At 39.6% G+C, this 13526-nt stretch overlaps 1 protein-coding gene across 2 annotated transcripts in view; it reads right to left on the minus strand.

Annotated features, from left to right (window-relative positions):
• LRRC49 (leucine rich repeat containing 49) overlaps positions 1-13526 on the minus strand; it is a 258088-nt gene that overhangs the window by 163461 nt on the left and 81101 nt on the right. For both annotated transcript variants that reach the window (XR_002095202.1, XM_019504326.1), the window contains exons 8-9: positions 8106-8249; positions 3582-3643 (exon numbers count right to left, since the gene is read on the minus strand). Coding sequence is in view for 1 of the 2 variants with exons in the window: in XM_019504326.1 (XP_019359871.1) it covers positions 3582-3643; positions 8106-8249 (206 nt within the window). In the remaining variant the exon portion in view is untranslated. The remainder of the gene's footprint in view (positions 1-3581; positions 3644-8105; positions 8250-13526) is intronic.

Below are 13526 nucleotides of genomic sequence, written 5' to 3' on the forward strand. Positions count from 1 at the left end.
ATCTGGGTCATAAATCCAGTGCCAACAGAGCAGAATCCTGTACTGAAAACAGATGGACTCTGCTGTGATTCTGGAGGTACTCCACAAGTATGGTGAATGGCAGTGTTCTACCTGACAAGTTGATAACTCAAAACTTTGAACCTGGAGTGACAGAATGGCTGAGGCAAGTGCAACTGCTCTGACATGAGGTGGCATATTGCAGTTGTTAAGTCTCATGAGGTTTAGTAAAGGACAAATTTCAGAATGAAGAAATACTAGGCATAGGACCCAATTCTCCTGTATTCCTGAGGAACTTATTCTGTGGCTCCTGAAAGTAGTACTGAGGCCAATCCTGTTTGCAAGAAGAGCTCTGGTAAGAAATGTCTCTGAAAAGGACATGGAAAGAGTGTAGAAGATGAATAGCAGGCATGGGCTACACTGTTCAGCACCAACTTCTCAGCTATCACTTCTTATCATGTTTTATCATGGAATATGGCAATGACTTTCAAAAAAGTGTTCCACAGACAGGTCCTGATGTTGAGCATGACCATGGTATCACACAAAACGTGTTTTCCAAATATCTACTCAACACATCTCTACATGAGAAATCAGGGCAATTGAGCAAGAAACTCAGAATTTTTCACTTGTTTAATGATCCTAAAGATTGTTAATAGGAGATCATCAAGATGTGAATGTAATCAACCTACCTGGTGTATGGTAAAGCCAAATAAATAAACAAACTGTAAGATATATAACATATAAAAAAGGTAACAGGAACTTTGTAGATGTTACTAAAGCAACACTAACTAATGTTAAAATTATGTCTAAATTACCAGTTTTCAGAGAGCTTAAGATATTCTAATCAACTTAAATTGCATTGAATCAAATATTTGTATTCAAGCTGCCACCAGGCCTATACTTTTTATTTAATCACTTTCTTGTGGAATAGCATGACAGTCAGAAAATTCAAAAAAATTCATATTTAATCCTTTGCAAAATGTTGTCATTCTATAGAATCAACATTTCAGAAGCCCACAAATGACTAAAGTGGTATTATTATGGTGACTACCATGAAAGTGTTAAATTAGTTCACAAGGTTTACATAATGTGAAGGTGCAATTTTTACCTGATAGTAAAATCAAATGAGCCACTTGGAAAGATAATTATATAAAAGTATATACATGTCACATATAATCTCTAAGGATCTCTTTAATGCTCTGTCACTTTAAGGGCTGGAGCAGGCAGCCACCAGGTGGCTGATGGCAGCAGCCATTTTCAGACATAGGCCAGAAAGGCAGTAGTCTGGTGTTGAGCAGCTAAGGAGGCAACATTAGGTTGAGTTGCTCCTGGAAACTCGGAGGTAAAGGGTGAGGCTATGGGGAAGGAGGCAGCTTCACTGGTCCTGGGCATGACCTGAAACTGCACCCTGCCAGGGAAGGGCAGCCTGGTGGAGCTACCTGTGACAAGTTAGCTCCCCAGGAATGCCAGGCCAGTTACCTCCCTGGTGAAAGGCGAGGAGAGGCACCTAGAAACCCCAGCCCCCTCATCCCTGGTGGTTTCAATCTGCACAGGGGGAGCCCAGGCTCATGGGAGTCCTGAAGCAGGGCCCGGGTTGGAGGAGGGACCTGGAGCAGCGCCCAGGCTCTTTGTGAGTCCTGTGGTCACAGAGGCCCTGAGATGGGGCTAGGCACAGCTGTGGCCACCTGAGCCCCACCGGGTGCAATACCTCAGGGTAGAGGGCCAGGCAGGACTATGGCCACCTGAGCTGGACGGGGTGGCAGACCCCAATGTGGGGGTGTAAGACCCTAGGGCCAGGCACAACTGCAGCCACCTAAGCCCCAAGGAGTGAATGACCCCAGTAGAACCCTAGTGAGGGGGCCGAGGGCTTGGAGCCCAGTATGCATTTGTTTGGGTGTATGTATTTGTGTGTATGTAAGGGGTGGCTGGAACATGTAAATATGGTCCCATTACAACTGGGGCACTCAAAGGGCAGCCTCCCACCTATTTAACATCTTGATTATTTAACAAGGCGTGGCAGGACAGCAGGCAGACGGTTTGCTCAGAGACAGGGATGTGCCAGAGCTAATGTCAGGCCTGGAAGTCGCCCTTGTCCCATTCATTAAGGCCCCAGTCAATGAGTTCTAACCAATGAGCCAGGTATTCCTTTACGTAATCAGTAACTGATTATTCAAACAAGTAGATTTTCCAAGGATTCTCCCTCATCTTCCTTGCATACTTTAAAAATAGGATAATTATTTTGCATAAAATATTGCAGGAAAGGAAATAGTGTTGAATGGATTACATCAATTATTAAATATCATAAAGAACTTCCCACCAACTGCAGTGATACTTCCTGATGACAGGAGGAACAACCACTGCAGTCCTCCCACTGCTAAAACCAGGCTAAGTCATTTATTACCAAAAGAGAAACAAACAGCATAGTTAAAGTCAGAGAACTGGTCATTACTTAAACAGATATAAAACATAAATTTGTCCTGTATAATCTAAACTTAAAATATAAAGGAGAGGTTCTAGCAGATAAATTGAGGACAATGTAAATTCAGTATTATAAATCTTCATATAGGATTTTTTAAATTTCTAAATATCCATAAGTATTTTCATATATATGTTCCACAACTGCATAAGCAACATATTGATTACAGACAAGAATGACAGAATTATTCCTAAGAAATATAATGCAGGTAACAAAATCGTCTAATTGTTATTCCAGTTAAAAGTTATGTTTATAATATACGTAATTATTAAGTTCCATCCCTACAGGGAAAATAAATAGAATGAAAAACAATAGTCTTTCCAGTAACGAAGAAAGGAAGTATATTTTCTGTCTCTAATAATAATAATTTTATTTTCCTAAATGGTGAATTCCTATGAGGATTAAAGAATAAAAGGGACAAGCAGTCTACAAGGAATACAGTACATGTGCACTACTTTTTAAGATGAAAGGTTTTAGAAATATCAACATGGAGTACAAATGCTGAGTCCATAGGCACATAGAAGTAAAACTGATATAAATATATAAAAATGTTTGTTCTTTACAATGAAAAATGCTTAGCATTCATTAAAATAACAATAATCTTGCTTTAAAAAGCCAAGTTACTCTGTTTTTATGGCCTGGTTTGAAAGTGAAACAATAATGAATACAGACTGCAGACTTCAATAACAAAAAGATGTTCAGAAAGACAAACAAGTTTGAAAAAAAAATCTAGTAACTTCAATAAAACAGGTTTTTATTCATCATTTTATGAAAAATGTGAATGAATACAGTAGGCTATAAGTTAAATGTAATAATAATTTATGCAATGTTATTTAGATCAATTTAGTTTACTACTACACACAGTATTTAAAAAGTATTTTCTATTTTTCAGTATTATAAATCATGTATTTTTAAACAGAATAGTAGAATTTTCACAAATATACAATGTATTTAAAAGTAAAAGGGTTTAGAACTTTGGTTTTACATTTGGTATAAATCTCAGACATTGCATATTCCTTATCCAATATACCTTGCTAGAATAAAGTTTTTTTCAGGCTGCAATATACTTAAAATACTGATAAAAAGCAAACTGGCAAATCCACCTTACCTAGATATGTTGTTGAAGCTGAGAAACAGACGTTGGAGGCAGGGCAAAGTATCCACATCTTTCTAGAAGGAAGACAGAAGCATCAATTTCAGCAGCTGAGAGAGAACATCTTTTGAACCTTTCTACTTGGCCTTAAGATGAAATATACCCAATTTCTATTTACTGTAACCTTGCTGCAACATTGATTTCTGTTGAACATGCAGCTCCATTCCTCTCTGATACAGATTACAAGGGAGTGTTTCAGTGCAGATATCTACTCTGCAGAACATGCTGCACCACTTGCAAGGTAAATAGCATTACAGAGCAGAGCATGAGACTGTTTCTAGTCTCTTTGAACAGGCTTTCAGGAAAGGAGCCAAGATGCTGCATCAGCATTTAAGCTGCAGGGTAAGTATACTGTAATCAAACTGCATAAACACAAATTTGATTTTTTTGACGATATTGCACTACAGCCTTAAAGTGCAAACTCATGCAAATCACCTTCCAAACTGCAGTCTGTACAGTCAGTAAAAATTTTTAGTAAATTTTAATCTAAAGGCCACACTTAAATGCAAACCGGTGTCAGCCTCCAAACAGTATATAGTTTACATATGTATAATTGTTACTACTAGTGTTAAATGCTGCTACAAAGCTTGAAAAAGCATCCATTTACACACTGAACTAAATCAAGTAAGATGAACCTGTATTTACAAAACACATCCACATTTATCAAGGATTATGGTTTACCATGCCCTTATGCGCGCTCAGATGGTTAGGACTGGAGACCTCCAAACCCCTATAATAAGGTTTTCTCCAACTTGAGCTGTAAATATGAACTGCCAGCACCATCAGCATCTGAAAGGTGACACAGGGGCAGGCCACCTATATTTTCACCCAAAGGCTGCATCTACATTCTCTCCCTCCATCAGATTTACACCTTGAGGTTTCTAGCTGAGTCAGTGGAACGAAAGCAAAAATGCTGAGAGGGAGGACATCAACATGCCTTAAGGCCTGACATTATAGTTCTTATACAGAATTCTTCCCCAGATGCTCAGGGTTTAGTGATCATTCTGGGATGTGAAGGTATTTTTCCCTTGGCAGCAAATACCCACCAGGAATGAAAGTAAACTACCTTCTCAACCAGGATGCTGTGGCACCTTAGGGTACCATGAGATTGTTTTCAGGGTGCCACAAAGTATAGCACTGTTAAGTAAGCAAACGCCTATACTTTATTCACAAGTTAAACCCAGAGATTTCAAATAGAATCCATAGTGTCAAAACCATTACTGTTGTGGTCTTTGAGTTCTCTGCAACAGAAAAATTGCTCTATTATTTTTCTGTAGTTAAAAAACAAGTGAAAGCTTAGCACCCAAGGAGTGCTTTGAGTCCATTGAGTGATACCTTGTGTCTAAAAAGGTTGAGAACCACTGGGCACTGAGAGAAAGGTATACACTGTCTACTTTAGTACTTTTAGACCTAAAACACTATGAAATGGCCAAGACCACAACAGGCATTTTCACATGTAAGATGAGGGGACACCCTAATTAGAGCAGTTCTGAAAGGTGCTCTAATTAAAGTGTCTGCCAGCTTCTCGTGTATCAGTGTCCCTGCACTTCAAAATTACAGCAACCTCCAGGCACATCTAATAGGCACCCTAAATGACTAAAAAAAGTTTAAATAAAGCAGTCCCAGATAGTGCTTTACATTTGTCAGTCATGACTGGGACTCATCTGATACAGGTCATATATGAAATACTGAAAAACATATTTGTAAACACCAAATTAGAGCATTCTGAGTTGACAAACAATATATCTTGGAATCTAAACCAACAATTACCAAATCTGGTACCCAATTTTAAAGTTTGCCATTAGAATTTTTTAACATGATTATGAAAATTACAGTAAAATATATAACAAGACAAACCTTCATTAATTGGTCAACATCACAAAAATCAACTTGTAAAATGCTTGAATTAAAATAGGCCAAGGCAGAGCAACTTTGCTAAAAATATGATATAAAACTAATCTGGATTGAACACAAGGCTAATCCTTCTTTCATCAAACCAAACTGGACTAAGACAAAGCACTTCTTTCACAGACAAATAATTTAAATATACTATTTAAAAAAAAAAATACACATATTAACTTATTTGTGCTTTTTATAAAAACCATAGAAGTAATTCGTCTTATATGAGACAATCACTGTTTCTATGTTCTTGTCATTTCAAGGAACAAAGCAGATTATAAGCACAGGAACAGTTAAACTCAGGAGATTCAAGACAATATTCTTAATGGAAAGACAGCAAGGCATAAGCATGAAGTTGAGGGACTATGAGACTTATGAAGCTTATGATTTTAGGATCTATGTAGTCTTTTAATATTTTTCCTGTGTAGGAGCTGGTGTTGTGGATTCTTTCTTCCAATGAATGATGGAAAGCAAATGCATCAATCGAATTCATGAAAGATATTGAATGAATGCCTTGTTCCACTGGATTCAATGACAAACTTCACAGATATAGATACCTCTACACAAACCTTTGGTCTCAACTAATATTTCAAATTTTGTACCAAGAGTTCTGAATACAGCTGTAGATAGCAAACATAAATCTTTTGGGAAAAAAAGTCTACAATGTAAACTCTAAGGAAAGCTCTCACACATGACTAATACTATTCTCATGTCTCGTGTGAACAGAAGGATTAATGCATTAAATCTGCTTATTCCCTATACAATAAGAGAGATTTATTAAAAAGGACCAAGATGCTCAGCAAAGCCAAAGCTAAGGAAGGTCAGGGGGGTGGAGAGGGGAGGGCGGCTTTGGCATTACAAAGAATCACAACAAAGGACCTCAAAGAGGCACTAGAGTCCAACCCTCTGCATATATGCATGAAGCACTATTCTTAAATCATCTTGGAGATGGCTATCAACCCCTTTTTAAAAAACAGTGAAGGAGGAGATTCAACACTACCCCTAATTTCTTCTACTGTCCTACTGTTTATACAGGTAGGGAGTTTTTCCTGACATTTAATCTGAATCAATATACCTTTCTCTCAGTCTTTCTTTGTATAGCTTGCATTCTTTTATCCATTTTTTAACATGCCTTTCTTTGGATCCTCTCCAGTTTCTCTACATAATTCTTAAAACGAAGTGCCCAAAAGTGAAGTCCTAACCAACTTTGAGGGTTACTATCACCTGCCATCTCTTACATACAGTACTTCTATCAGTGAAGCCCAACATCTTCCTATGCAGAGGAACTGAAGCCTCCACATTCTATCCAACAAAATTCAGTCACCTTTGATGAAAATCATATTCTGGAACCAGCCAGACAACACAGGCAAGACCTACAATAAAAAAGAAATTGGAACTGGACTCACTAACCTCATGTATAACGTTCCATTTCCTTCTTCACTATCTGTGGAATACTTTGTTCTAGGTATTTAATACAACATTCTTTAATGCAATGTGTTTCTGTATTATATTACAAATCTGTTACAATTATTTTAGATCAAGGTTATGTAGTAAAAGACTGCAATAATTATTGCTCATGTATGTTCTCACTGTCCTGCAAACAGTATTGGCAACTACTATTATGTTTCAGGCTACATAGCCTTGACTTATTCAAAGTGTCTGCTGATTGTAAATGAGACTGGCAGTTTTTAAACAAGATTTGTTTTATAGTTTATTCTGACTTTCCTTGACTTACTTCTAAAATATAAGGTGAAACTGTTATGGATATTATTGATAACCAGGGTCTCCTAGGACCATGTGTAAGGATGCCCAAGGTAGGGGAAAAGGGGTGCATTAATTAGTGGCTCTTAGAATTAATCGAGTCTGCTCTGACTCGTACTAATTAGCAGGCGTCAGAGCAGGCACTGGACTCGTGTAGGTGCCCTTAAAGGCAAAATCAGTACAAAATTTATTGTATTTTAAAAAGTTACTTTATGCATTAAGTGAATTATACAACTTCAAGCTCTAGCTACTTTTTAGCAACCTCAGTAACTATTATGTATGCCTCCCTATTGCAAGCAATACTTTAAATAGAACATCCCAGAATAAACAACATTAAATTTCCGTTTCAGCCACTTATAAAATTAAGTGTTCCAGCACCAACACAAAGTCATAAGACAAAATGAATTGACCATATTTTCAGAAATTTGTAACACAATATGTTTTAACTCAGGACAGTCAAATTCAGCAGGCCCCGAGAGCTGAATGAGTGCTGCAGGGCCGGTCTACGGGCCAGATCAGGTTCACAGATGGGCCTAGAACACTGCATGCAGCACATGCACCAGATGAGCCAAGCACACTGCACGTGGCATATGCATGTGGCTGGCATGCAATGCTTATGGTATGTAAGGCAGTCTGGGGCACACTGTAGTGTGCGGGTCCAAGCTCACAGGCTATATCTTTGACACCCCTAGAAAAGGTATGTTGTATCTTTTGTATACATCTTTTGCATCTTTGACACCCCTGGAAAAGATGTATTGTATTTTACTATCTTTTTGGCTGAAGAAAAACAACATATATTAATTCACTGTTATTACTTACTATGGATGTAATCTGATTATGACGAAGGTTAAGTTCTGTCAGTGAATGCAGTCCATTAAGGTTTTCTACAGATGCTAAAAGGTTTCTGGCAAGGTTCAACACTCTGAGCTGACCTAAATGACTGATATTTTCTATTTTAGCAACCTGAAAAAAGAAGTATAATAATTAGTATGCTTATAGTGTCCCGTTTGCTTAGATACATGTTAGATACACACTTAAAAGCAATACAAACAGACACTGATACTATTATATTAATTTTTATTTTCACTTTCTGATATTTATGTTTAAATTTGCTATTAACAAGTTTTTAGGGCCAAGTAGAAACTGACAGTATTACTGAGTTAACTAATGTTCTTGCAGCAGAGTCAATAGTCCTTGTTCTTTATAAGGGACTCAGCAATATGGGCTCCAATCTGTGCTTCTTATTAAATATCCTGTTGGACGAACGGAATTCAAGCTAGTCTTGTTGTCCCACTTGCTTGCCTGAAACCAATACAGGGCTTTCTTGGGCAAGTATGACCCTGGCCATCAATTGCTGTAGAATACAAGCTTTAGCTACATAAAATATATCTACACATCTATAGTTGTGAAGAAAATCTTAACAATATGAACGGAGTGCAACAATGCAGTTGCCCGGCAGTCAGATATTTCTGTTGTTACATTAGTAGACCTACTCAATTCAGTTAATTGCATAGCTGTCTCAAAAATGATGTTGTTCAAAATAACCTACTTTACCGTGTAAGCTATTTAAGGCTGTGTAACTTATCTGTCTGTATCATCATTAACTACTCCACCAATTTCTGATACCGGTCCCAGAGGATAACCTGACATTTTGCCATCCTGAGGCAGGGTGCAACTGGGAAGGGAACGAGCACACACTGCAGGTGTAGCTGCTGCCGCCACCTCAACCGAAAGTCACTGAACAGGGAACAGCTGTAACTATGAATGTATGAAAGCAGCAAAAGCAGCAGCACAGACATCCTGAAGGAAGCTGCACCCCCTCTGAATCAGCACCTGTGCCTAGTGCCCCACTTGCCTCTCCCAAGTTACACTACTGGTCATCCCCAGACCTTGTTCGTAACATTTATATTATTGATAAAGTGTCAGTCGGTTGGCTGAAGACAGGAAATAACACTTAGCAAAGCCAGGAGATATTAACTGAGTCCTTCTAGTAAACCTTAATGGGTCTGCATGGGGATGGAGGCAGCAGACCATGGGGATGTGCAAGACAGAGTGAGTAGGAGGTTGGACCACAGTCAAGAAGCCGAATAGACAGCAAGCTGCCCAACTGAAGTTAGAAATAGTTCTGTAGTGCCTCCCTGTCCAGGCTGTCCTCATGACTGCACAGCTATTTCACATTACATCCCTGCTTGACCCTTTGTTCTCTATCATTAAAAGCTTCCTATAAAGCCCATAACTCCTCTCTACACTCAAAATGCAGGCCCTTTCCCTCAGTATGGTAACACTGACAGAATAGGCCCCACTGTGATAGACTGTAAAGTTGCATCACTATGGGTCAACTCTAGCAAAGACAAGTAAAACCACTGTGTATATATTAAGTGGGAAACTACATAGCAGCCAGGTACACAGTCAACCAGAATGAGAAACCGTTCTCAGGACAGAACTAGACATTTCTGATACATCTAGAGCTACAAGCCTTTGAAGGGCCTGCCTCTTGCACCATTAGGCAGATGGAACATGGCAGGAGAAAGACAGCTTCTAGATAATGTAAAGGGCTTTAAAGATATTATATGCTTCTATATTACAGATCTGAATCAAATGTACTGCTGTGAGAAATGTTCCAGAAATGGTATCAGGGTTTACTTCTTGGCAAAAGATTCCATATGAAAATATATACAGCACCAAAACAGATAATGCAGATAACCATTAATCACATTGCATTCCGTAAACAAATCTGACTGCAATAACATGAGACAAGTAATAATAAACATGTCATTGGTAATGCATAATAGTTTAATATTTCTGTTCTATAGAGAGAGAAATTAAAAAATCATAAACAAAAGTGAAGAGCAATTCCCTATTTACTGGAATACCAAAATAATTGCAAAATGCACAGCAAATGCTATTGTTCAAAATCAGACATTTCAAAGATTTGTAAAAACAGTGCCTACAGCAGATGGTTAACATGGAGTGCATAGCTTCCTGCAGATGTCTGTCTAGATAAAACTACAGCAAACTGCACAAACTGTAAATGATCTAATTTTACTGCAAAAATCTGAATTTAATCAACAATTTAGAGAGATGTTATTTATAAAACTTTGCCTTTTCATAAACCTCAGAAGTAGAATTCCCTCTGTCATTTTTTATTGCACGAAGAAGCACTGACTTATAGCAGCATACCCCCTCTCCTGCACAGCAGTCTGGGGCTGGACCAAATGCCTTCCTGTTCTCCCCACCCTGCCTGTGGGGCTAGGCAATGCCCCTGGTGCTCTGCCAAGCCCGGCTGGGGTCACTCCATGCCCCCTTCCCCCTGTGGGGCTGAGCCATGCCTCCTTCCCCTTGCAAGGATGGACAGGGGCTGTGCTATAAACCCCTCCCCACTTAAGACTGAGGCCAGGCCAGTCCCAAGCCGTCTTCCACCACATGGCTGGATCAGGGCTGGGCTGCCCCCCTCCCTCCACAGCTGGATGGGCCCCATTGGATCTGGCCCATGGAGAGATCCAGCACTGCCCACATCGCTCACCAGCTAAAAAGGTTGAGCACCATTACCCTTAAACTGTCCAAAAATATTCCATCCTGAAACAGCATGTGGGGAATTAGTTTATATTTGAAGGAAAATCAGGAAGAGATGATGGAAAATTTAAGCTTAAAATATGACTCTGAGTCCATCTCCAACATTAACTAATGCCTCTCCATAACAGATATTTGTAGAAAGGAAGGACCTAGTGGTACTTCTAGCAAGAACAGACTGGTGATGTTAGGGTTCTGGCCAAATGTCATTTCCCTCAGATTTCTACTTTACCCATCCAGCAACTGCCTAGAATAAGGATTTAACATACTTTGTGCCAGAACTTAACTGCATATCAACAACCTCTGAGTATACTTTGTGTATCAGTTCAAGTTTGTAAGTTGGAGTGGGTCCTTTGGGATCAAAGACAATATATGAAAGATAGTGCCCATTACTGGTTTTAATAACTGGTTTTACCTTTGACAAAATTAAAATAATTACAATAAGCTTATAGTGTTCATACAGGGAAGGGTAAACTACTACGGTAAGTGATTTCCTCTTTCCCGAAAAGCAAATCTGAACCTTGAAGTTTAGTTATACATGTGTAAATAAAAATCTCCTTTAATATAAATACATATGCACTATGTTCCATACAACTTGTATACCAAAGAATAATATTTAGTAGTTGTAATGCCAGATTTGTGATTATCTGTACACTTTCTTAAAACCATAAACATGTACAGAGAAGACTCTGGAATGTCATGTTCAGTGCAGAGCTATTCTGAAAGCAGAATGACTTTCCAAGAGAGAATATGCGGCTGGAATGCTTTTCCTGTATTCATCAAAAAAAACATAATTATACATATAAGCTCCACTGATGAGGGAAATAATCTTCCTTTTATTTTTTAAATAATTATATCACAAAGCTCCCTGTTACTTAGTATTTTGATGGAAGACAGAGGCATCCTCCAAGACAAAACATGAAACAAAGGTTATAGAAAAACTGTTTGAGTGTTGTATCACGTGTTGATTATGCGATACAAAATGGATCTCAAGTTATACACCTTGGGTATAAAACAGATGTCATTGTTTGGAATGGGATCAGCTGTACTAGGGTGCATCCCACCACAGGTGACCCACTTCACTGGTATGTACAGATGTCACCAGGGCTGCTGACCCATGCGGCTGGGCCCCAGCCAATCCTAGCACTTCAGGAGCCTGATCCTGCAGGACAACAACCATGAGCATGCGTCTGCAAGCGGGGGGATCCTGGAAGTGCTTGCAGAAGTTTCCTCCAAGCTGGGGCATGACAGTGTGATATGTATGCCACAGGAATATCTTGCATGTCCTAGGAATCCTCCTGCCAGCTTGAGCTGTTAAAGCCCCAGAAACACTTGCCTGGGGTGCCTAGAAAGCACAGGCATCCTGGTGTCTACTGCTATAAGAAAACAGACACCAGCCAAAAAAAGGCAGCACAAACTAAGAGCAGGAACTGTTCCACTCACAGACGTGGGCATTTGTGGTGCAAACAAGGACTAGGACACCTGTTTGCTCAAGCTCCATACCACCATAACTATTTTTATGGAGGCACAAAGGTGATATCCATCTGGTGTCTTTGTGTATCACTACAAAGCACTGTTATACTTGTTCATTTATGGCTGCATGCAGCTATTTAAAGAAAAAAAACAACAACACTGGCACTTTATACCTGGCATGCTCCCACACCAACCCTAGCGGATGTCAAAAGAGGCAGCACGTAAGTTGGACCTGGCTCCCACGACATCGATATAGATCAGGCACTTGAGTGGGGCTTTTCTGGCACTTTTATCTTATCACTGATTGACTCAGCTTTAGATAAAAGCACCAAAAAGCCTTGCTGAAGTGCCCGATCTATACAGACACTGCAGACCTGGGTCAAAACAACACACTACTTCTTCCAGTAAACCACGGCTTGTCTGTCTGGTTTTTTTTTTTAAACGCCTGCAAGCAGCCTATGTGATCTGCTCTAGATTAAAATAAAAAATGTATACAGACAATAGATTTCTCAAACAACCCAGCACAGTTTTGTTGTGGGTAGGTCTAGCTTGACCAATCTCATTTCCTTTTACGATCAGGTAACCTATCACCTGGACAAGCGGGGAAGAGATTGGTGTCATATATCTTGACTTCAAAAAAGCCTTCGATCTTAGCAAAACTGGCTAACTGTGGACTCGACCTCACCACGATCCGCTGGCTGGGAAACTGGCTCTGCGGTAGGACCCAGAGGGTGGTGGTTGACGGAAGTCAATCATCATGGTGCCCTGTGACCAGTGGAGTCCCTCAAGGCTCTGTCCTTGGACCTATACTATTTAACATCTTCATTAATGATGTAGACATTGATGTCAGAAGTGGACTGGCCAAGTTTGCTGACCACACCAAACTCTGGGGTAAAGAATCCACACCTGAGGACAGATGGGTGATCCAGGAAGATCCTAACAGGCTCATGAAATGGGCGGATGAGAACCTGACGGTGTTTAACATTGAAGAATGCAAGGTTCTCCACCTTGGGAGGAAAACCTGCAGCATCCTTATAGGCTCGGCAGTACTACGCTGGCTAGCACTACGGCTGAAAGGAACTTGGGCATCATGATTGACCACAAGACAAACATGAGCCTTCAATGTGATGCTATGGCTAGTAAAGTGAGCAGAACGCTGGCTTGCATTCATAGATGCTTCTCAAGCAAATCCCAGGA

The sequence above is a fragment of the Gavialis gangeticus genome, unplaced genomic scaffold (genome assembly GCF_001723915.1).
Source record: "Gavialis gangeticus isolate Ggan-Ray unplaced genomic scaffold, GavGan_comp1, whole genome shotgun sequence".
Lineage (NCBI taxonomy): Eukaryota > Metazoa > Chordata > Crocodylia > Gavialidae > Gavialis > Gavialis gangeticus.